Below are 26,551 nucleotides of genomic sequence, written 5' to 3' on the forward strand. Positions count from 1 at the left end.
GGCATGATCAAAAAACTATGAGAATGTGATATGGCTCAATTGTAGTAAGCCACAGGGTCTTCACCTGTAAGGTGAAAATAAATACAGAACCTACCTCAAGGGCAATTGCTATGAAGACTAAATAAGATAATGTATTGAAAGTGTAAAGTGCTTAGCACAGTTCCTGGTGCATAGTAAGCGCTCAATAAATGTTTGCTGTCGCTATTACATTTAGTTCATTATTTATTAGTAGCAGTATTAATTTGAAGACATATCTCAGAAAGAACATATGCATCACTCCACCCCCTCTCCATATGTACGATTTTGCTGGGGTTTTACAAAGGACAGGTACCAGAAGGTAAGGTGGTACATGAGACAGCCATGCCATACACATGCCAACCTCTTACTAAGAACACATAATGAGAGTACCCACTTGGAAACTCCACTGTCTAATGTACCTAATGAAGCAAACCAACAGAATCTGTCAGCCCTCATCCAACTTCTATTTTAGTTATATTTTAGCAGTGCATCCTATGGTCACAGGAGACTCCCTTCTGCAGGCTCCCATGACCCCACCATGAATAGACAGCCTCACCCGGGTCCCACATATCCAGAACCCTCCTTCTTCATTTCTCTTCCTTATAGTCATGCACTCTGAGCCCCATCCCAGTCCTCTTTAACATGCCACACACTAGACTCCTAGTAAACTCGTGGTGGCAGATGCATGCTTGCCCTGTCTGTTTCCAATTTCCCTGTGTCCCACCAGTTGTAAATGTTCCAAGTTTCCAAAACCCATCACACCATCCTAACCTCACCTAACACTATATCCTATAGGTTTCTCCATGCTTGCCCCTTAAGCTATTATACCCACACCCAATAGATCCCACAATTCTCCTCCAATATAAACCCAGGGCACAGCCTCCTCAATGTACAATCTGAATGTCATGTATATATACAGGACAGAATAACTTGGAGAGCCCACACCCAAAGCTCCATCCAACTCAGTTTAAAGTGCCCACTTTCTCTGCTTCTGCTCCTGGATTGCCAACATTGCTAGGTAAAGCTATGAAAATTGGGTCATCAAATGACTCCACTACAAATACAGTCACATCAGTCTCAAACAGATCAGCCTTTTCCCACTTAACAGGCCTTTTATTCATTTAGTTTTGAGTCTGTCTGGCATTCACCGTAGCCTATCATAAAAATCCCTAACATCTAAACAGCTTTATATTGGCTTAGTGTTAACCAAACTTTTCTTCTAAGCATCTGGTAAAATTGTCTAAAAATAGACTCTGGGCTCTGTTGGGACTTCCTAAATCAGAATTTCCAGCTGAAAGGCTTGGTTATCTATATCAATGTTTCTCAAAATTTTGATCTGAGGAGGCCTTACAAACTTAAAAACTATGTAGGACCTCAAAGAGCTTTTATTTATTTGGATTATAGCTATTGGTATTTAACATATTAGAAATTAAAATTCAGCAATTTTAATTATCTAATAATTCATTTAAAATAACAAACCCGTTAACATTAACATAAATTACATTTTAATGAAAAAAGTAACTCTATTCTCAAAAATTTAATGAGTGGTATTATTTTACATTTTTCCAAACCTCTTTGATGTCTGCCTTAATAGCAGACAGCTGAATTCTTATATCTGCTTCTGCATTCAATTTGTTGCTATATGTTCTTTTGGCTGAAATATAGGGAGAAAATCTGGCCTCTCCTAGATCTGTAATTAGGAAAGAAAGGACCTCATGGACCCCCAAGAATCCTTAGACTACCTTTGAGAATCACTGATCTGTATATTTAAGTCCCCAAGGAATTCTTATCAAGAAAATAGGTGGCAAACACTGCATTTTTCATGTGAGATATTACAAATCTCCATTCGTCTCTAGCTCTCAGCTCCAGACTGTTCCAGATCAGGCATTCTCCGGTCTCTCTCTGTAGATGAAACCTCCCTCATGTTTTACTAAGACCTAAGCCATCTAGTAGTGGCTTCCTAGCATTCATTTTTTGATATTGTTTAGTTTGGCCTCTTTCTTTCTTTCTTTCTTTCTTTCTTTTATTGGCCATTTGTATATTTTCTTTTTTTTAATTTTCTTAATATTTTTGGCTGCATTGGGCCTTAGTTGCGGCTCACAGGATATTTTGCTGTGGCACACGGGCTTCTCTCTACTTGTGGCGTGCGGGTTTTCTCTCTCTAGTTGTGGCGCAGGGCTCCAGAGCACGTGGGCTCTGTAGTTTGCGGCATGCAGGCTCTCTCGTTGAGGTGCGTGAGCTCAGTAGTTGTGGCATGCGGGCTTAGTTGTCCACGCATGTGGAATCTTAGTTCCCTGACCAGGGATTGAACCCACGTCCCCTGCATTGGAAGGTGGATTCTTAACCACTGGACCACCAGGAAAGTCCTGGCCTTTTTCTTTTAAAGAAAACAGTTTTTTGAATTTTTTATGGTGGTAAAATATACATAACAAAATTTGCCATTTTAACCATTTTCAAGTGTACAATTCAGGGCCATTAATTACATTCACAGTGTTATGTAACCATCATCACTTTCTATTTCCAAAATTTTTCATCACCCCAAACAAAAACTCTGAAACCTCATTACTTCCTCCTCCCAGCCTCTGGTGACCCCCTAATCTACTTTGTCTCTATGGATTTTCCTATTTTGAACATTTCATATAAATGGAATCATAGAATATGTGGTGTTTTGTGACTGGCTTCTTTCATGTAACATAATGTTTTGAAGGTTCATCCATATTGCAGCATGTGTTAATACTGCATTTCTTTTTATAGGAATAGAATTGCTAGGAATAGCATTGCTGAGTTATATGGTACCTCTATGGTCAACCATTTGAGAAACTGCCAAACACTTTTTCAAAGAGGCTGTGCCATTTTCCATTCCCACCAACAATGTAAGAGGGTCCCAATTTCTTCATATCTTCACTATCACTTGTTATTTTCCATCTTTTTTTATTGTAGCAATCCTAGTGGATGTGAAATGGCATCCCACTGTCGTTTTGATTTGCATTTTCCTGTTGAGCATCTTTTCATGTGCTTATTGGCCATTCGTATATTTTTCTTGGAGAAATGTCTATTCAGATTATCTGTCCATCTTTAATAGAGTTTTATGTCTTTTTATTATTGAATTATAAAATTTCTTTATACATGGGGAACCTGGTGCTAAACCATTCGTAGACAACCTGCTTCTGGGTCAGGGTTTCGTATGTAGCAGAGCAGCTCCCTTGCCGCAATCTATTGAAAGTCAGCCCTCAACACAAGGGTTTGTAAAATAAATTTTAAAGAAGAGTATAAGATGAAATAGAAACAAATAAAAGACTTAAAAAGAAAAAAATGATTTCTTTATATATTCTGGACACAGTATATGGGATGAGGTAGAGACCCAACTTCATTCTTTTGCATGTGTATACTAAATGTCATGGCACCGTATGTTGAAAAGACTATTCTTTCCCCACTGGATAGTCTTGGCACTCTTGTGGATAATCAATTGACCATAGATGTATGGGTTTACTTCTCCATTCTCAATTCTATCCATCTATGTATGTGTCTATCCTTATGCTAGTACCACACAATCAAAATTACTGTAGATTTTTTGTAAATTTTGAAATCATGATGTAGGAGTCCTCCACTTTGTTCTTCTTTTTCAAGACTGTTTTGGCTATTCTGGGCCCCTTGCAATTCCATATGAATTTTAGGATCAGCTTGTAAATTTTTTACAAAGAAACCATCTGGGATTTTGATAGAGATTGTGATGAATCTGTAGATCAATTTGGGGGGTATTGCCATCTTAATAATATTAAATCTTCCAGTCCCTGACCATGGGACGTCTTTCCATTTATTTAGGTCTCCTTTAATCTTTTTCAAGCAGGCTTTAGACTCATTTTTCCTTTCTTCCTCTTTCAGATAGTGTTCCTCCATCTCTGAAAGTTATGTCCTTCCTCTGCATGCTTGATTCCAACTCCTCCACATAGCCTTTCCCTTTCAATATGTCCAAATTTCTCTAGTTCTTAAAGAACTTCCTAAACATACAAGTAAAGGATGGAATCATTAAGGAAAAAAATCAAGAAGTTTGTAAACTGCTAAATATAAAAAAAATTAATAAAATTAAAAGCTTAAAAAAACTGGGGAAACATTTGCCACAAAATTTTAAAAAGTTATTATCATTAACATACTGACTATAGGACCCATACAAATATATAACAAAAACACTAAGCTTCCAATAGAATATGGGTAAAGAAAATATATAGACAATTCACAAAAGAAGATATACAACTTGTAAAAATCATAAGCAACATACTTCAACCTCACAAGTAATTAATGAAATGCAAAACAATGAAATATATTTTTCTTATGAAATTAAGAAAGTTTTTTAAAATATAATAATACTTAAAACCAGCAAGGGTGCAGAGAACTAGTTTCAATCATATACTCTGCTGTTGAGAAAATACTGATGATGCAACTTGATAATATAAATCCAGAACTTTACATTTTTCATGTTTTTTGACCCAGTAATTCTTCTAAAATGCAATCGATGTTCTTTGCAACATTATTTATAAAAGAAAAAGAAAACTAACTTTCCAACAATAGAAGAATAGCTATAAATTACAGTACATTATTGTGATCAATCATTCTGCAGTCCATGATAAATATTTTAATGACATAGAGATATTCTCTCAGGATAATTTAAAGGGAAAAGCAGAATATGGAATTGTATTACACTATGATCTCAATTATGTAAATATACCATACATACATAATATGAATAGAAAAAATAATAGAGGTAAAGGAGACAAAATGTTGAGCGCTTGTCTCTGAGCAGTAGGTTTTTATGATCTTTATCTTCTATATTTTTCTAACTTTTCTACAGTGGGCATGTATAATTATCTATAGTGCCTTGAGGCCATTACAGTATTTAATCAGTCCCCCATCAATGGGCATTTAGGTTGTTTCTAGTCTTCTGTCACTATGACCAACATTCAAGTGAATATACTTAAACATATATCTTTGTGCACATATGTGAGTATATCTGTAAGACAAATTTCTAAAAGTGAAATGTTCTGGGACAAATGTGATGAGCATTTTAAATTTCAGTAGATAGTGCCAAATTATCCTTCACTGAGGTTGTACCAATTTATACGACCACCAATAATTTATGAGGGTGCCTGTTTCCCCATGATCTTGTCAACAAAATAAACAATTGTTTTATCTTTGCCAATGAAACATAGATGAAAATTGTATTTGTTTTAGCTCATTTGCATTTTACGACTGAGATTAAGCATCTTTCTATTTGTTTAAAAACCATTTGCATTTCTTCAAATGGGGAGACTGACACCCAAAGAGGGTAATATATTTAAGGGCACATACCTAATTAGTGACAGAATCAAAACTGGCTCCATAGTTTACTGAACATCAATCCTAGACTCTTTGTATCACATCATTTTGTTTTTACCTATACCACACATTACCACCTGATCGTATACTGCTCCAGTGTGCTGTCTTCATATCAAGATCATCAGCTCTATCTTTCCAAGCAGGTTGCAAGAAGTGCCATAAAAGAAAAAGAAGGGGCTTTGCAGGTGGCAGACTTGGATTTGAAACCCGTGTGTTCCACGTTCTTCTTCTGTGACCTTTGGCAAGGCTCAGTTTCCTCATCTATAAAAAGATGGCAATAATACAGGACTAAATGACATTATGGGTGTAAATAACCTAGGATAGTGCCTGGCACAAAGATACTTCATAAACGGGACATAAACACACACATACATAGGCTTCTTAATGCCGGGATCCAGACCAGCAAGTTCTCTATAACTTTTTATCATATCCAACACAGTGCAGGGTACTGAGTAGGTGCTAACAAATTTTCTTTGACTTGACTTGACTTGACGGGGTGGGGGCTTACAGTGTAATAGTGTAATACGGTGATTGACTGCACAGTAATGACTCAAAACCCTGAGGCTAACTGACAGAGAAAACAATCACGAGTCCCCACCCCCACCCCCGCCCCACACTCCCGACCCCGCACCCACACTGCTCCTCAAGGCAAATCTGGATGGGAAGGGCAGAACTCCTAGGCTAATGAGGCCGAGCCCTCTAGCAGTTTTGATCACTTTTAGGAGTTTAGTGGCGAATGTACTATATGAGCTATATGGTGGGAAGCAACCTAAGGAAATGTAACATGGTCAGATTTGTGTTTTAATAAGATCATTCTGACTGCAGTGTGGAAGATGGATTGTATGGGTGGGGAGACCAACCAAGAGGCTACTGCAGTTATCGCATCAGGAAGAGATCAGAGTTGGGGAGCTGGAGGTTGAAGGAAGGTATAGGAGAAAGAGGGGATGATGGATGGAGCCAAATCTCTAAGGAAGAGGGAGGAACTTGGCTCCATAGCACAGGTGGAAGAATTCATTTATTGACAGAAGGGAGACACTGAAACACGAGAGAAGGGAAAAGGAAAGGTAAGTTTTTGAAGGAGACTGGGTGGAAAGGTGGTCGAGAAGTTCTGACTTGATGCTCTTGTCATTCAAAGTGAACTGGGAGGCACCATCTCCTGAGCATGGAGAGGAAGGTAGTAGGCAGCTGATTAGGGACACTTAGAAGGGTTTCTAGACAGCTGACTTTAGAGATCATGACTTTGTTGTGGCTCCAGTCCATAGAGTTGTGGGCTTTTCTGTTTGAGAAAAAGTTATATGGTTATGGTGATTAGGATATCATGGGTTCCTGTCAAGAAAGTATTGATATCTTCTGTGGAGGAGTAGGAGTAGAAGGCATATTGCTGGACCTGAGGAATGAAGAGAATGGTGAGGGGAACTGTAGGCAGCAAGTACAGACCACGCTTTCAAGAGGTTTAGCAGAAAAGAGAAGAAGGGAGATAGGGCCATGGCTTGAGGAAGAAGTAAATAAAGAACACTTTGTGTTTATTTTTAGGGTAGCAGAGACTTCGAGGTCTAAAAAAGATGCTATGTATGTACTCTAATGGAGGTCATATAAAGTAATGTTTAAGAGCACAGGCTCTGTAGCCATCAGTGCCTGGGTTCAAATTCTGGCTTTGCCATTTTTATTTAAAATTAATTAAAGTCACTTAACCTCTTTGTGCCTCAATTTTCTCAATGGAAAAATGGGAAAAATTACGGTACCTACCTCAGGATTCTTGCAAGTAATAAATGAGATAATATTTCTAAAACACTTAGAACAGTAACTAGAGTATGGTAAGTACTTGATAAGTATTAGATTATTATTATTATTTAAGCAAAAGGCACATGCAGGATATGATTGGGTTTGTTTTGCTTTTGGCAAACCTTTTTCCTTATTGTAAAAGTGATAGATGTGCCCTTTTTTAAAAGTAGCTTTTGAAAAATTATACAAGTATTTTTTTGCTACAGAAAAATCAGAAAATAAAGATTAGCAAAAAATAAGAAAACAAAATTCCCTATCATCTTTAACATTCTGGTGTATATCACTCTGGACATTTTTCTATTCATTCAATAATGGTTTTCAAATTGTCTTTCAGTATGTGTGCCCGCATACAGCAAGGGGTCAGGCAAGTACTTTGGCTGAGCTTTTGAGCTTTGTCTCTGTGGCAGCTAGGGTTAATTACCCTAATACACGTGCTTGCCTCACTTTCCTTAACCCCCTACACACACACACAGGGAAGGCCAGACTCGCTGTACTCTGCCTCAGCCCCTGATTCTGGGGGCCCAGCATATGAGATACCTAAGCCCTCCATCTGCTTGAAAGGAGAGGGGCGCTCAGACACCTTCTGTGAGGCTCTGGTTCTAGAAATGACCACCTTCTGGTTCCCCTATGCAGAATGCAGATACTCTAGCTCTGATTGTCCTAGATCCGCTGTCCTCTTGCTCCTCAAAGTGTGGTCCCTGGACCAGAAGAATCAACATCACCTGATAGCTTGTTAGAAATGCAAATTCTTGGACCCTACCTCAGACCTACTGTATCAGAATCTAAAGTTTAATGAGCTCCCTGGGTGATTTGCACATACATTAAAATTTCAGAAGCACTGGACTAGCACAGGTCCTTTCAATTCTAGGAATGAAGATTTTCCTAAATGTTCTTGAACATTAGAAATTTCAAGAACTTTCCCACCAAAAGTTTTACCTTTCCTTAGGCCATTCTACTTCATGGAACAGGCTGAGCTTTGTGGATTAACAATAGGCCCAATGCTTTCCTCAGGATTCCAAGTGCATACCATTCAAACATTAAACATCTTTATGATCAAACTCAGTAGCCGGCAGATGGAACCAGGGAAAAGACTAAATAATTCTGATCCTAAGGGGGGATCCAATTTCTTCTAAGTACACAAGGTCAAACAATTTCCTCTCAGAAGAGAGGAAATTATGTTATCTGGCTAATGTAGGCCATGCAATCAGGGAATGAGTTCCCACCATCAGGTACAAAGGCATAGCTTCTGTGGGATGTTTCTGCCCCTGGTTTCTATACACCCTCCTAAGTCAGAAATGAGAAACTTCTATCAGGGGTCACTCACCCACTGATGTCGATTAAACAGGTAATAAATGAAGGGGGCCCTTGAGTAGAAAGCAATTTTTTCAGTGCAATGAACTATATAACATTTCTTTTTAAAAACCATGAACAGATAATATGACCTTATTCCATAAACATAATAGAGAATTACAAGATGTACTGCAGTTCTTTGTTATGGCCAATTAAGAAATAGGGACAGAAGTCAGGAAGAGGGGCTTCCCTGGTGGCGCAGTGGTTAAGAATCTGCCTGCCAACGCAGGGGACATGGGTTCGAGCCCTGGCCCGGGAAGATCCCACATGCAGCGGAGCAACTAAGCTCGTGTGCCACAAGTACTGAGCCTGCGCTCTAGAGCCCGTGAGCCACAAGTACTGAGCTCACGCACCACAACTACTGAAGCCTGCATGCCTACAGCCCAGGCTCCGCAACAAGAGAAGCCCAAGCACCGCAATGGAGAGTAGCCCCTGCTCACCGCAACTAGAGAAAGCCCACGCACAGCAACAAAGACCCAACGCAGCCAAAAATAAATAAATAAATTTATATTAAAAAAAAAAGAAGTCAGGAAGAGAGAAGGGCGACTAAAGAAGGAGAAGGAGAAAGACAAAGAGACCCAAAGAAAAAGGCAGAGAAACAGACATACATATACATTTAGGGACACAGAAACAGACATTGATGGTATTGACATTGCCATAATTTTCTCAGGTAATATATGACCACCAAGACATTCACACACCAATTCATCAAACTATCTCATACCTTTTCTGTGTCAGGTGCTGAGGATATTAAAGTGAGCAAAATAGACAGGGTTCTGCCCTTAAAGAGCTCACATATCTAGCAGGGGAGAAAGACATTAATCAAGTAATCACACAAATAACCATTTGATTCGTTTCTTGTTTCTGTTGTAACAAATCACCACTAATTTAGTGGCTTACAACAACACCTGTTTATTATCTTACAGTTCGGCAGGTAGGATAGAAGTCTGATGCAGGTCTCACTGGGCTAAAATCAAGGTGTTGGCAGAGCTGCGTTCCCTTTTGGAAATTCTAGGTGAGAATTCTTCTCCTTGGCCTTTCCCAGCACCACCAGGAAAAAGGCCACACACATTCCTTGCCTCATGACCCTTTCCAACCACCTTCAAAGCCAGCAGCATTGCATCTCTCTGAACCTCTCGTTCCTTGTCACACCTGTCTGTAACTCTACCTCTGCCTCCCTCTTCCACTTTTAAGGACCCCTGTGATTACATTGGACCCACCAGATAATCCAGGAGGTGCTCCCATTTCAAGATCAGTTGATTAGCAACCTTAATTCCTGTAATCTTAATTCTCCTTTGCCAAGTAACTTAACATTCACAGGTTCTGTGATTAGGAGGTGGATATCTTTGGGGGATCATTATTCAGCCTACCATGCCATTTAATTACAATTTGTGTATTCCAGAAACTATTGGCTTAAATGGGGCTTTGACCTTCTGTGCACAAGTACAGAAGCATGGCATTTCCTAGAACTATCCTGAGTTCTGTTCTTTGCTGCCTACATGTGTTTGTGTTTGTGTTTGCTGTTTCCTCTGAGATGCCCTTCTCCTCAATCTCTGCATGTCCATATTCTAGCTCTTTTAAGGCCTTGCTTGAATGGTACCTAGACTTTACCAGGTGGAAAAATGAAAAATAAACTTAGTTCAGAATAGTTCTATCTTTAGGATTCTCAATTGGTGCCTAATTGGACTTGTGAGGAAGCCACTGTATTAAAAATGAGTTCTGATATCTTAAAACAAGAATTTCAAAGTACTCACACTGGATTTTTCAGACACTTCTATTTGGATCACAGAAGGAAATGAAAGGATAAAGCTAAACCCTCTAGGCACCACCAAAGAGAGACAGAAGGAAGTGCCCTGAAAACAAGCTTGTTCAATGGCAAAAACAGAATCCTGCCTCTTCCAGTTAGTCACGTGACACTGAGTGAATAATTTAATTATTTTAAACCTATTTCCTCATCTGTAAAACACAATTATAAAAGTGACTAGTCATAGTGCCTGACACATAATAGGCATTCAATAAATATTGCTATGCGAGAGAAGATTCAGAGAGGTGAAGTAACTTGTCCAAGTTTATAAAAATAGAACCTGGCTCCCAAATTCTAGCATATTAAGATCATTTTGCTGTTTCTTAGTTCTTTGGAAATATGACTATTCATGATCCTTCTGGCACATCTCTATAACTCAAGAATAGTTAGTTGCCCCTATCCTGACAGATGTCACTACACTAACACAGAACTTTGTTTTGTTCCCTTGTGAATACAGCAGCATTTCTCATTTGAAATAGAGGATTTTGAAGTACTTGGTGCATCAATCTACCTCATCTGAGGAAGGCTGAATTATTCCATCCTTGGCTCTGAAGGAAACTGAGATCCAGAAAGCAGAGCAGTGCTTCCAGATCCTATTGGTCTAAACTGTGCTGAGTGTGGTGAAAGAAGAAACAAATAAAGATCCCATTGTACAGTTATCACACAGGAATTTGTTTCCGTCATCTTGGTTCACATACCCCTCTACTTCCCACAAACAGTTCTCATTTTAAAGTTCAGTTCAGTACCAGTTATTCTGAAAATTTGCTTAACGTGGTCTGACAGGTTGAAAAAAAATTGAATTGGAATACAAGTGTAATAGGAAGCATCTGAACAGAGTGGAATGAGAAGTGGAATAGAGGCTAGAAGACGTGGGTGCCCTTGGGCATCTCTTCCCCTCTCTGGACCTTTGTTTTTCCCGACTATAAAGGGAGAGGGATAGGCTACAGGGTCTCTAAGACCCCTACCATCTTTAGCACTGTATGATTCTATAATTATAGAATTATAATTATAAATTATAATTCTAATGTATAATTTATAATAAAGTATAATTTATTATAATAAAGTATAATTTATAAATTACAATTCTATAATTATCCCATAATTATTCTATAATTATAGAATATTCTATAATTACAATTATAAATTATAATTCTAAATGATAATTTATAAATTATAATTCTATAATTCCCCTACACAGACACTGAGGTATTAGAATATAAAGGGATGTGTGTGTGGTGAGGTGTGGGGAGATGATAGTTTGGAGAAAGGGAAAAAAATTGCAGGCAGGTACTTCATTTGAGCTTAGCACATACGGTGGAGTGTGCAAGATATGGGAAGAGAGGACAGAATCACTTGCTAATAGAAAAATAGTTTTACTTTGCTAAGGATAGGGTCCAAGCAAGCCTGTATCACTAAAGCCTTTGAAGGCCAACCTCTATGCTGTATATTATTGAAAACCTACCAAGAGCTGGTAATGAATGAACAATACCTCAAATGATTTATATTAACCATGTTTCTTTTTCTTTTTTGTTTGGTTTTGTTTTCATTGAAATGTATTCAGCGGGCCAGACACAAGCTTCTACCTGCTTTGCTACTGGCTGGTGGGGACAAGCAGCTACAGAAAAAAATGATCACTATTTCACTCTTCTATTAGTATTTGTCACAAGACTTGACTATTATAAAACCTACATCTCAAAAAGTATGCCATATGCATTGTTATGTAAGAGTCAATATAAACAAATATTGCCTCCTACTCACTATAAACTTTCTCCAGACCAATTTAAATATCGGCCTAATTTGGGCTTTACAGTTATGAACAATCAAATGGGAAGTTACCAATTATTTGCTTAAAAGCTGACTTTACAAAAGCGGATTTATATTTACCTTGGTGTTTTGTCATGTATAATATATAACCCAATCAGGTGACAAAGCTATAAGAATCAGATCCTTAAACATGTTTTTTCATTTTCTGTGGAGTTCCAGAAGCAGTAAGAAACACAGCTCTGAGAGTGCCCCTGGGCAAAAGATAAAGGTTACAGCTTGTGGAAGTGGTAATTAGAGCCAATTACAACTTGACTTACCTGCTTTGTCATTAAAATGCCTGTCAGACCTCTCATTTTTCTAAGCAGAGGAAAAGAAAAGGTATAGCTTAGTAGGGGAGAGGGTTAGCTAAAGGGAAGGGATTTCTAATTGTTCACAAACTTACTGTGTAACTTTAGATAAACATTGCCTTTTGGCTTCAAACTGTGCTTTGCTCACAGCTAAACCCTAACTCTTGGAGCTGAAAAGGACCTCAAGAAATCACCTGGTCCAGCCTCCTGCCTTCAAGAAAGTAAGGTATTATTATAGTCCCATTTTCCAAATGAGACATGAAAGGCTCAGATAAATTGACTAGAATATGTCTTCTGCATCCTAAGTGCCAATAGATTTGATTTTGGTCTTTTAGCTTAACTGTCACGAGGAAAATGTAACTATTCTCCTCACTTTTCTCACAGATATGTTGTACACAGGCTAATACGTAATAAGCACAAAGCACTTTGAAAATAACAAGGGAAGATTATAAATATAACATTATCAACTGAGATACTAGCCCTTGGAATGGATGGGTCTCAAGGAAAAGTAACAGGAATGGATTTAGCCCTTTGAAGAGTTAGCTTGAGGAAAGATGTAGAATTACACTCGACTTAAACAGACCAAACTCACTTTCTGCAAATAATGTATACGGGTTAATTAGGAGTAACGAAAAATTGTGAAAGAACATGAATGCCACTAATGCATTTATCACTATGTTTCAGAGGGTAAACAAAGAGTAAGTGAACTTTTGCATGTAAAATCAGAAATCCTAAACAAATTGGGCTCCTTGGGGAAGGGTAAAAGGAAATAAGGTTTTTCTTACAATTTAAGAAGTTCACTATCCTATACAAGCTCTGATGACTGTGCCTTTTGTCCTTAAAATTGTCAGTAGTCTGGTCACTGAATGCCTAATTATCCATCTTCCTGTCTGCAATCTTTCTTCACCTAACCATTCAAATTACCCTTGCCCAAATCACTATCTTTACCTGCTACTTTGAACACATCTGCTCCCTCACAAACCCTTGTTATCCTCCGTATTGAATTACTCATTCAGGATTTCAAGGTCCTCCATCAATCCACTCCAATCTAGTCTGTCTTTCCCGATCCTTCTCTAACCTTTGTTCTTTTTCTTTCAATACTACACTTTCTCCTCATACACCTGAAACAAATCCCATCCTTGCATCTGATGTCATCTCTCGTCACCTTTCTTGAAAACCAGCACATATCTGATGTGAGAACTATAGGCAGGGGGCTGAGTCTACTTAATAGGTAGAAGTCTCTCAGTAGTTATCTGATATGATTACCCAAAGGAGATTGGAGCCAAGCTCCCCCTCCCTTAACGTGTTTCTATCAGGGAGGAGAAGTGAGGGCATAATGTTCAGGAATAGAATGCGGAAGAGTGCTGCTGGGTAGACTGCTTGGAAAATGTGGCAGTTCTGAGTATTAAAAGAGGAGTATTTTAGGATTTGTCTCACCCTTTCATTCCTTTAAAGCTTTATCTTTATTGTTTTTAATAAAGGTGTCAATATATATGCTGCCTTCCTTGTCACACCTCCCTTGGTGAAGGTATGCAGTGGTCACTATCAGAAAGACAGATCCCTAGAGTGGGGGGAGGAAGAATGATTTCCATAGTCAGCCAAGTAGGCACAATGGTTTCAGGAAGGTTATTCCAAAGAGAGGGTGGCAGTATATATTGTATAGAAATTTTATGGTAGTACATACTCTAGGGAGTAAAACTAGGGGCTGCAAAGGCCATTCTCTTATTAGATCCAACATGAGTGATGTGGGCAGTTTGGTTACCTGGCAGATATTGAGCTTAGAAACAGTATATATTTTGGATTTTAAATTTTTATTCACTTCCATATAACCGCATATATAAAATGTTGCACAGACAAAAAGCATTTCTGGTCACTCCTTTGAGATTGGCAAAGATTACATACTTTTGAAAAAAAAATCAACGGTGGAAGAATTTTCATCTCTAAGGGTAGATTTTATTTGGAGATAGCCAAAAGTCACTTGAGATTAAGTCTGGTGAACTAAGGTGGGGAATAACCTGAAAATAATTTTTAGTGAAATAAGCATGTAAAAGGATGACCTATTTTACTGTTAAAATATCTCACAACATGCCACCCTCAAAGGAAACAATTTTTACTGGGGTATGTAATTAATTGTCTTTAAAGTTTTGTTTAGGGTACAGAAATATGTATCTGATTTTATGATACTAGAGGGAGAATGGGCATAGCTAAGGGAAGACTACAAAGTATTCACCTTCTTTGGAGGTCACGTAACAAGGTTTCCATCAACCTGCTATTGCTCCGGGATAGTAAGCAACTTTTGTATCAAGTGTGGAGTTGTAGCTCTGCTTGACTTAAATGAGTGACGCAGCAGTTGGGAAGCAGGAAATGGTACTGGATTACACACAGACAACCAAAACTAACACAAACACACATAGACTTCCTGGGATGTAAATTATTTTTGAGGTTTGAGATCTCCTTTTACAGAATTTAGTATATAACAGATTTAAAAACCAAACTTCTTGACCTCCCAATATTAAATAACTAAATGTGCAAAAGAACCACCATTAAATAGCACATAAAAAGCTATACATTTTCTATGAAACAATATGTGCACAGATTTTCAAAGCTGTGAAAATGCAATAAAGAGCACAACACATTTTGGTCACTTTATTAAATGACATTAAATAGTTTAAGTTTCAACTACTAAACAGCACTTTGAATGGTGAAAACACAGATAGTATTATTGTCATACTTGAATGCTTTTCTTTAAAAACACAATTCCAGTCCTTATATATATTACAAAACAGCCTTAAAGGAAGAAGTGACATCATTTCTACAGTACTTAAGATACTCAATACGGAACTGAAAAGCAGTCTAACAGAAACAAAGGCAAGTCTTCACAGCTGTATGATTTAAGCAGCCAAAGCTGGATGATGGACTGAAACATTACTATACAACTGGGACAAAACATATACAATATCACAATACTAAGCAAAAACGCTTTACACCCAAAGAAATAAAACAGGTTACAAAATGTGGAGAATTTAGCAGGCAAAACTGTATTACAAGCAACATTTTAAATCGTCATTTTTTTAAGCCATTGCAACTATTTAAAACATCTAAAACAAATATAAAAATGAGCCTTTTAGTATCTTATTGATGTGATTTTGTCTTTAAATATTTGTTAAAGCTTGATGTTATACTCAAAGTACATATTATGTAGCTAAAATGTCAAGTGAAGAAGAGTATGCAAAGTGGTCCAAGTTTTATCTCAAACTTTCTTATTTCCAAACCATTCTTCTATGTATTATCCTTTAAGTCATAGTTTCACTAATGATGAAAAAGGTTTAGAAGGTTGCCTAAAATTTTGACACCTATGTCTTTGAGCAAGCAATCAGACCATGATGAAAGTTCACAGGTCTAGTAAATCAGGTTTAAAGTATTCTGGACTTGTAGAAATACCAACTGATAACAGTTGGCCAAAGTATACTGTCTTCAAATATTTATCTCATAAATCTTGTCTCTTTCATTTCTTCTAAAGTAAAAACACCCCCCCCCCACACACCAACTGAATGAACTTGATTATATGGCTGGCATAATATCCAAATACATGGAATTTGTTAGTGATAACTCACCACGGGAAGGTGGAGGGTGGATCCACCAAACCTCAAAATTCTATATGACAAACTTAGTACTCTTGGATGTTTACCACTAGTTTTTCATGATCAAAGTGGAAATCTCTTAATCATCCTAACAATTCAAAACAGTTTTAGCTAATGTTAAACTCATTCCTCATTCTAATCCAGTGATACCTAGAGCAAATCCTCCACCCAGCTTTCTCTTTTTTGGAATTCGTTGGCCATTTCCACTACATGTTACGTCACCATCTCAAAAATAGTTTTGCCATGTTGAGTTGACTCTCATAGTCTTAACAATCTTTTTCTTTAAGAAACTCAAGCAACCAAATTGTACATGAATAAGCTTATAAGTCATTTTTACAGGCCTGGATTAAGAAAAATGACAATGTAATGACTTTCTAGTAAAACCTCATAAAAGGGCATTAGAGATGAATTAATTTTGATCAGAAAATTGCCTCACAGATCTAAACTAAAAAAAAAATCGAGCTTTGAAACATAATTTAAGTAAGAAAATGTAGTTGGGAAAAAAGAACATACTGATGAGAGAAAAGAAGAAGAGCATAGAAGCCAGTGAACCTTATCTTTAGGAGGAATTATTTCACAATACTGACAGTACTGGGAATTGTTTTAAAGCACATTCCTCATGTGAACTTAAAGTCAGCAATGGTTCTGCCATTTTGATGTTGTTTATAAAACGGTGTGAAGCTAACAACCACAACATCATCCTTAACCTCCTAAAATGCTAGAACTTGATTTTGTTAGTCCACATCCCACTGCCAGCAACAGGATGAAGCACTAGCACTGACACCAAGCAGTTAAGAGATGTGCTTTATATTAGTGCCAGGAGAGAGAAAATTCTTGTGTGGAAGATAATCCACAACCCTGAAATTTTACCAGTAATTATTTCAGCACGTATAACTGAAAATAAAAAATGGCAGAAAGACTACAGAAGAAAAAGGAATTCTCTTCTTAAGCTGTACTTAAGGCTGTTTATACAATGCTAAGATAACTGCAAGACTCCTCCAAGTTTTAGAGCAGTAGTATTTAAGAATATTGCACACAATTCTGTGTCAAAGATAACCCTTAGTTTCTAATTTTCAGTCACAGATATGATAAAGTAGGAGCCTAGTTTCAGACTTCAGTCAAAAGAACATTAAAACCATTTCAATCACTTTAATCAAGAAATGGATTAATACAAAAGTATTTCGTAACTTGAGGAATCAACTCTAAGAACTCAGCTGTGTGTTTTTATATGTAAAGAATGAATATATAAATCTGTATTCTTTCATAAATCCATTAATTTATGACAATTTTATGGTCGCTAAAAGCAGGCATAAAAATTTAGAGAGGAAATCTGTGGAGTTGTTACTGTTATGGAAGGACTTGTTTTCACTGAAAACAATTTGAAAGATCTTCTGTACTCAGTGTGTGTAAGAAGATTCTAGGCAACATCACTGACAAATGTCAGGAAGAAATGGTATGCCCTATTAAAAAAATTTAAAACTAATATGGAAGATTGCCATTTAAGGGGAACAAACTATTTATACAGTTGAGTTCTGTTAAGTCATTGATTCCTAAAAAAATAAAAGATCTTTCTATGATTTTAGCAATCTTTTAATCTTTTAGTGCAAAATCACATTGATTTCCCTTGGGAAGGTCCCGGATTTTTGCTTCTCATTGGGGGTGGTGCACGCTGTAATGGTGGTGGCTGCATACCACCAGCCACTGACTGATACATTCCTCTCATATCAATCTGCTGGTAGTTAGAAGGATTCATGATTAAATTTGGAGGCTTTGGCATCATGAGGTGACCCAGTGTTGCTTGTTGATAAGTCATCTGCTGCTGTTGCTGCTGATTGTACTGCTGCTGGAGCCTTCGGTTCATAAGTATTCGCTGAACACAGCTGATTAACTAAAGAGAGAAAAGAGAGCTGTTACAAGTGCATGACCTGTCTCAAAGAGGCAGTATCAAGTTTTGAGTTAAAATCAATTTGTTAAGGGGGTACCATACCAAAAGGGAAACACATTATTGTTATCACCATTACTAATTTGATGGCATTCACAGGACCATTACTGTAGAAACCGGTTACTACCACCATTTAGGGCTAAATTCTCTTAATGACTTGACTATTGTAGTGCAAGCAGCATTTAGGTTAGTTGCCATAGTAACCCATCCTGCACTGTGATTAGTCTCAAGTATTAGTTACAGCACTTTTTTGTCAAGTCTCCTTTCTTTGTCATTCTTTTGAATATTTCACCTGATGACAGACAAACAGTTTTAGTGACAAACACCCAAGGGAAAAGGCACTTGCAGTGGGAATAATTCCTACTTGGAATGGCTCAAATTTCCTAAGATAATTTAAAACCACATAATTCTACAGTGCTTTCTAAGTAAAATTCATGCCACAGAAATTGATTCCCTGGTGTCAAGAGTTGAAATTTCCCAGTGCAAGGCAGATGGCTGGCAAAGACCATGCTAGGAAAGATGATCAAGGATCCTGGAATATGCTAGTCTTTTAAAGAATTACATAATTTAGTAGGAACCTGTGTCATGTATCATTTATAGCTCCACTTTTTATCTCAAATTAAATATATTAAAAAGTATACATATTTGTGGAAGTTGTTTTAAAATAGTAAATGTGGTAAAAAGTCTGGCAAAAATCCCTTTTTAGATGTCCAGAATATACAAAAATAAAATTATAGGGAAGAGAGTCTATGTAAACTTCAAGGAGACCCATTTGGGAAGTTGTTGCTCCTTTGCAACAAAAGACATTACCTTTATTTGACATTACTAGGTTTTTGGATAAAGTTTCTCTGGGAATAACCAATGACCATCCATCTGTCCATATGAGGGAATGGTTATTGACACAGATGTCACAAAAACCGATTATTATAAATTCAAGAAAATTAAACATAACCTAGAGATAGTCCAAATTCTTACCATCTGTTGTTTTGTCAATACGTCATTGTAGATTGCTTCTCTTCGTTTAACATCAAGCTCCTGGCTGGCTTGTCTACTTAATGCTAACGCCTGTACCTGGGCCTCTGAGAGATTCATGTTTTCCTTCCACTAAAAGAAAAGTTTCTATTTACTCCTTATTGCAGTAGAGTTGAGAAAAAATCATTAAGGTACTTAAAGATACTGAGGATTTTTTAAGTTTTTTTTTTCCTTTTCCTTTACTCTTTTCTAAAGAAGACAATGATGTAAAAGCTGGGTACTAAGTTGTCCACTATTGTACAAGGGTTACCTATGTCTGGAATAAAACTATTTGGATTTAATTCATGTAACTGGTAATTAAAGCACATTTATGTAAACAATGCACACATTTCTATGATTAACTGATTTCCAAATTCTTAGATTTTACATTTCTCTTTTGTGCCAACATCCAGGTAAAACTGAATTACATATAGCTTGGCACTATTATCCAGTTTATTAGTATTTTACTGTTGCAAATCAAGTTATAAGGATTACGCTCTTTTCCCCATGGAAGTAGTGAATCAAACAACAATTAAAAATTAAAACAAATGGAGGGGGGAGAACACAAACTGCAAGTTGGAATAAACAATTGCCAATTAACTTACTACAGCTGAAATTATATCTTCAAGAGGCTGAATCCTCACTGCTGTCACACTGTTTGTTGCTTCCACAACTTTTTCTCTTCCCTGATTAATGAGGTCCTAGAAGAATGCAAGAAATAACTTTATAAGGGCATGTAAAAGACAGCATAGTTTTAAAGTATAGGGATCCTTTCTCTTGCCAATTTATAGCAGTCGGTCTTAAAACTCTTTAAATAATTGAAAAGAACAGCAAAATTCAGCATCAATAAAATGGAGTAAGACTCATCAGTGAGGGTCTTGTTAGGAAGATAAAAGTTTGGGTTCTATTGCACCAATATTTTAATAATTTAAATGACTCCATAAGCACATTTTAAAAAGAAAACCACAGATTAAATTATTAAAATTATTGGTATATTAAAACCTAGTCCTTCTTATTTAAATCATAACTGATTCTAGTTTTCAATTACTTATTTCAAAATACTGTGCATTATCGTATACTTAATGTTGCATCTACACTGCATTAGAACATAAATCAATGTGTGTATTTATCCTGTTTATTCAAAATATTTTATAACTGAAGAAAGTGCTATTTCCCTAGCCAGTCAGCTGCTCTATTGTTCCTTAATTAAAATTATTCAAACTACATTATTTCAAGGCCTGATTCCCTTGTGCTCTGAACAAACCACATTTTATTATACTATGCTGGTTCAAAAAGGTCAACAAATAAAAGAAAACTTTCTTGGTCTCTTCAGAGGTAATCTTTTGGAGAATGTGATATTCCAGCATAGGGAACCTTCAACAACAGGGCATTTGAAATTGCCTTTAATTCAAGTTAAACTACTTTTGTACTTCACAACATACCTCCAGCTGTTGATTACTCATTGCTGACAGGGCTCCCAAATTGAAAGGAATATAAGGAGTTTGAGAGTTGAAACTGACAGGGGGTAAATTGGTCCCAGTTGGTATGTTGAAACGCATGGTCAGTCCCTAAAAACAAAAAATTATGCACTTTCCACACTGTGATTTAAAACTTGAAATTCTACATCACCTACTGGTTTAGAAAAAAATCCACATTCTCAGATCTAGGAAATTATTAACACTCTTTCACACACAAACAAAACACCCTTTTCACCCGAAACCAAGATCTTCTTACATAGAAAGCTTTAACCCCTAAAGGTGTACTTTTTCTGATAATTCCCACAGAATGGGGCAACTCAGAGAATTCTGATGAGACTACTAAAATCACAACGTTAAAGAAGTTTGGTACAATGAGTTTAAAAAGGATTCAGGCATTAGGATAAGGTTTCCCATATGCTCAGGCATATTTTTGCTCAAGTGGGGGTGGTGTTTAAAACAGATGTAGAACTATTTTAAATAAAGTTGCTGCTGGAGATTGACACTAATGTCTAATAATGGAGTCTTTTTGTGTTCTGATAATCAGTCAAAACTTAGATTTCATGGTACACATGCTAAAAGCAACATTTACTCCTACCTCCAAACTCTAAGCTCCTATATGTCTGTTACTACTGTGAGGGTGTTGATGGAAGTTAAGTGATGCTAAATATATAGCTTCCCACTAATCTCTCAATTTAGCAAGTGCTAATCAGAAATGAGGTTACTACTCTTTAAGGGGAAAATATTTTCTTCTCTCCTCTCCTCCCACTCTATCACCAAAGGTACCGAAAAGCCCATAAACAGAGTCTCCTACTTGGAGACTCTGTTCCTGAAGATTCACTACATTACTACCTGTTCCAAATGTGACGTTTTTCTTCCCCCACTGTTCTTTTAAATGACTAACATAAAAAAAAAAGCATTTCAAATGAACTACCTTCTTCTCTGCTTCATACTCAGCCCAAGCTGCTTTTCTCTCTTCTTCAGTCAACTCTTCTTCTTCTTTGTGGTCCAAAAGAGAATCATGTTCATGATATCCTACAATGTGTTCTTTATGTATTTGAAGAAGTTCTGCAAGTATGGTGTCCTGTTTAGAGGGGTTGAAATAATAATTATTTTCTCCCTCTGGATCATATCTCCATAGTTCTTTGGTCTACTGTTAGACTAGAAGCTAGAAACTGCCTGCTATACATATTTCTGATATATATGACAAATTACCTAGAAAACATTCACAATACATGCAACACCAGCCTCTTATGTAAGAATATTATGTTTATATAGCATGTTTTAGGGGCTCAATTTTTTAATGACTACTTTTCATCTTTCAAGGTTTTTTCCTCCAACTCTTTTCTAACTTTCTCATATGCATTTTGTTTTGTGCTTTGTTCTGAGTTGATAAAAAATGCTAACAGAAGTCTGCTTAACTCAGAGATTACACTGAATGAATGACTGTGCTAAAAATCATGGCTACTCCTGTTCATACATGTTTAACAACTTTATTTTCATAATCACTTCAGCTACCAACCACTATACTAACAAAAACTAAATTTAAATTAATCAAAACAGCTACAGAACAGTTTAACTGGAACATACAATCCTTATATTTCAATTGTAAGAAGGTCAAATATAAATTACACTGTAAGGACACATGGTTCAAATTTAAACTGATATACACTGTTTATCAATTTATTATCATAGTGTCTTTTTTAAAAGTCATAATGTCTTAAGCCAGTCTTTTAAGGTTAAAAAAACTAAAAGCTTAAAAATTGGGATCATTTATATACTCAGTAAGAACACCAAACTCCTGCTCTGCGTGATTATGATTATGAGAGAGACACACACAAACGGAGATTTGGGGGGCAGGGGGTTAAAGTGAACCATGGGTATGTTACTTGCTAATAAAAAATTAAAATATTCACAAGTTGTTTATTAAGAAATAAAAGATGAAAACCTGGATATATAAAAGGCAAATTAATTCACTTTACAAAAGGATTTTCCATAGCTTCTAACAGCAAGTTTCCTTAGAACACGCTTTCTAAATTGAGTGTGAACTTAGTGAAAGAACGTAAATAATATTTGACTGGCCAAAGGAAGGTACAGCGAGGTATATAGCACATTAAATTTAAACTTAATCTGCATCTAATAATGCTTAATGCCTCCATAAGTTTAGCATAGACAAAGCCCACACTTGAAAAGAATTTTGTCTTTACATCTTCAACCATACCTAGAGTATAGCATCCAACACAGGGTAGGGGCTCAAATGTTTGTTAAATAACTCAAGATGAAAAATTCAGCTCATGAGGCCCTAAGTTTTTTTCTGTACAAGAGCAAATGCTGACACCAATTCCAAACATTCTGATATTTGGCATCATGTTAACAAACTTTTTTATCTTGCTACCTCAATAAATAATCACTTCATAATTTCACGAAAGAAAAGGAACTGATTTTCTTAATGGATACAGCTGTAATTGAGATTTTATAATTCATTTTGAAGGCATGTGCTATTTCTTTCGTTGAAAACATTAAAAGACCATACAAGCAAGAGGGCTCAAGAAAGTCTACTGGTGGAACACATATATGTTAATAAGTCTATTCTTTTAAAATGTTAAGTAAACATTTCTCTCCTGCACCAGTGTAGAAGTCTTCCATCAAAGCTGACTTCTCTGGCCTATGACATATAGAACAGGTTTATCATCACTAGGTAGATCTCCAAAGTTCAGAGTTACTGACCAGGCAGGCAGGGAGATAGGGCAGTCTGAATTAAATTCTGTTAAAAGATAATGCTTTCTTAGATGTGTGTCTCCCATGCTTACCCCCCAAGCATGATTCAGGAGAGAGGTATGTAATAAAACCAGATAACATTGACTAATATTTTTAGCAAGTGACCATGCCAAGTACAATTAGGAAAGTCAGCTGTTCTACAAAATACCAAATAAATTACAAGGTAGAAATGTTCTATAGATAGTCCCTAATTTTACTTCTGTCTGACAATAGGTGATGTTCTTAACCATATCAAAAATCACTTCATTTCTCTAAGACAGCAACCTAAGGGAAAGACCAGGAGAACTGTGTGCTAGGAACTGAATTTATTTTTCAGCTGTGTGGTTTCTCCGTAATACTGGATAATAACTTAATCTAGTTATGACTATAAGTTAAACATGGATGAAATATTCTACCATCACATATGTAATAGGATGAGATAAGAATAGCAGGAATAAATGAAATACCCAATTATTTGGAAATAAACACTATGTCAATCAAGTGTAACGTTTATTTCTCAATTATAAATACCACAATCCATACATTAACTACTTTTTATGGTTAGAGAAAAACCTTTCCAGAAATGCATGTATGCAGTGTGCATACATGCACACACATACACACAAACACACCCATATACACCCTTTTAAAAAGTGTCTGTGATTTCAGGGAGCTTTATCAAGTTAGTCCTTAGCCTCCTGTAATTTCAATGTCCAAACTTATCATCTTGAAATTGGTAGAAACTGATGTCCAGAGAGGCAAAGTAACCTTTTTCCAATCACAGAGCTAAGGACTAGCTGGGACTAGAAGATAAATTTCCTGACTCCTATCCAGTGATCATTCTATCACACTGTAAAGAATGACTGTTTTCTTGAGGTATAGTGCCCTCTATTTCCCAGATCTATTCTCTTAAAAAAAGAAAATTCCCTAAAGGATTCCAGGGGAAGGAAAAACTTAAGTAGGTCTATTTTTTCTCTTTTTAACACCTTTGTTCTTTCTAAAGTTTTTAAAAACAAGTATGTGTTAATTTTTTAATAAAAGAAAATATAAAAACTGAAACAAACACAATTCTTAGACAAAAACTTGTGAAAGGCCAGTTCATGCTTAGCCTGAACCTGACATGAACTATTTTTACCATTTTCATCTTCAGGAGATATTCATTTCAGGAAATCCCATTCTAAAACCTTTAAATATCTTCTCCCCACCAATTCCAGATTTAAGATCTATGCTATCAAGTCAAACATGATTGCCTAATTTTAAGGTCAGATTATGATAGAGGTTCAGCTTCTGCCCATGCAATAACTTTCATTTTGACCCACAGTCAACTAAAATGTCAACAAGTCAGAGGAAAAGTGCATGTGACTTAGCTTTTTATCATTAAAAAAATTTGGACCCTTTTCCTAAAACATTACCTCCCTGCTAACATCAAGCCAAAAAATCAATCATATTGCTACTACTGGCTACAGCACTCCCTTCTTTTCAAAGAATTTTTAAAAATTTTAATGGAAACGATGTTAATATCTATTATAAAAACTAGAGATAACTACTGGTAACATTTGTTGTATATCCCTCCACACATTTACACTTAACACACGTGTGTGCACACATTTTCACATAAAAATGGGATTGTACTATATTTAAAACCTACCTTTCTGCCTTAATATCTTTCCATGAACATTATTTTACATTAAATACAAACTTTCATTGTTTTTAATGGCTGCAAGGTGTGAACATTATATAGATACACTTTATCATCTATTTAATTATTCTCTTCAGAGTTTATCAAGACATTTATGCCACTTCTAGTTTTTAATTATTACCAAATCTGCAATGAAATAGGTTAATGGATAAATTTTAGGGACTTCCCTGGTGGCACGGTGGTTAAGAATCTGCCTGCCAATGCAGGGGACACAGGTTCAAGCCCTGGTCCGGGAAGATCCCACATGCCGCGGAGCAACTAAGCCCGTGAGCCTCTGCTCTAGAGCCCATGAGCCACAACTACTGAAGCCCATGCACCTAGAGCCCGTGCTCCGCGACAAGAGAAGCCACCACAAAAAGAAGCCCGTGCACTGCAACGAAGAGTAGCCTCCACTCACCGCAACTAGAGAAAAGCCTGCCGCAGCAGCAAAGACCCAATGCAGCCAAAAATAAATTAATTTAAAAAATTTTAATGTATTATTATATGAACCACTTGTTCATACAATAATATGCCGACAATACTCAAGGACTCAGGCGAGTATGTTTACCACTATCTTCATTTTAACAAAGAAAAGACATTACATAAAAGTTAACTGACTTTTATAGGAACAAGATTCATTTATACATTTCAGAAGCATGAAAGCAGAAATCTTTCTTTCTTCCAGAGTGTTGTGTAAGACACAAATAACAGAAAGAAGATACAGGATTTCTGATACAAACTGTTTCTACATCTTTCCCATTTAAATTAATTGCAGCATACTGTCAATACAAGAAACTTGATGAGATTAAGAGGGCAAAAAAGTATTTGTAACAAGATCTTCAGAATATTTCTTTGGGAAAAAGTTTTGCAAAATCTAGAGCAAGTAATAAAAGTTAATAAAGAAAAATTTCATCCCAATATACAATATAATCGTGGAGAGGTTTTTTGTTTTTTCCCCTTGAAGCATGCATTTATATTAGTTGCTATAGTAACACTATTATTGAAAACAATACTGGAACAGAATCTATAATCACTAGGCCAACAGTCATCAAAATGAGGTTTAAATTACATCCAAATGTGTACCTTTACTTTTCTTTGTCTAAACTTTATTTTTTCTTAAATAAGTGAAAAAGCTTACAAGCTGGGAAAAGCATGGTCTATATTCTAGCTAACAACCTAAATTAGTTTGCGCTTCAAAATGACTAGTTCAATTAATAAAATAAAATTAATGATAAACTACAAGTTTAAGTTAATCTATTTAGAAGTTTAAAGTATTTGGTAAGCTGACAAAAATTTCCGTTTCATTAATTCTGAAATTCAACCTTGAAAATAAAATTTTTAAAAAACAATCAAGACTTTGCCTAGAGGTGGGAGCAAGGTTTTGCCATGTTTCAAAATATTTTGCTTGCCATCACTTTGAACTTGAGTTTCATAATATCTGGAAATAAAATGTCACTAGAATACTTAAGTGTCACAGGACCCACTCAAAAAGCTATGAAAAAAATTCCTTTTATTACTTAAATAAGTCTAGATTCTTAATAAATAAACAATATTCCTGGTCAAAAAAGTTTCTATTTTCAAATTTAAAGCCCCTTTCTTCCCAAACTACACA

General features: G+C 36.3%; 1 protein-coding gene across 10 annotated transcripts in view; it reads right to left on the reverse strand.

Moving 5' to 3' along the window:
- Nucleotides 1–14,225: 14,225 nt before the first annotated feature.
- ATRX (ATRX chromatin remodeler) overlaps nucleotides 14,226–26,551 on the reverse strand; it is a 245,850-nt gene continuing 233,524 nt past the window's right edge. For 7 of the 10 annotated variants that reach the window (XM_029241147.1, XM_029241151.1, XM_029241149.1 and 4 more), the window contains 5 exons: nucleotides 21,439–21,588; nucleotides 20,472–20,597; nucleotides 19,635–19,730; nucleotides 18,994–19,122; nucleotides 16,539–17,964 (listed from right to left, as the gene is read on the reverse strand). In XM_029241147.1, coding sequence (XP_029096980.1) covers nucleotides 17,686–17,964; nucleotides 18,994–19,122; nucleotides 19,635–19,730; nucleotides 20,472–20,597; nucleotides 21,439–21,588 — 780 coding nt within the window. In that variant the 3' untranslated portion in view covers nucleotides 16,539–17,685. Of the gene's footprint in view, nucleotides 17,965–18,993; nucleotides 19,123–19,634; nucleotides 19,731–20,471; nucleotides 20,598–21,438; nucleotides 21,589–26,551 lie in introns of all 10 variants that reach the window. The other 3 variants (XM_029241150.1, XM_029241145.1, XM_029241143.1) reach the window with 2 other exon arrangements.

Source organism: Monodon monoceros, unplaced genomic scaffold (assembly GCF_005190385.1).
Source record: "Monodon monoceros isolate NGI ecotype Baffin Bay Population unplaced genomic scaffold, NGI_Narwhal_1 Super_Scaffold_22, whole genome shotgun sequence".
NCBI lineage: Eukaryota > Metazoa > Chordata > Mammalia > Artiodactyla > Monodontidae > Monodon > Monodon monoceros.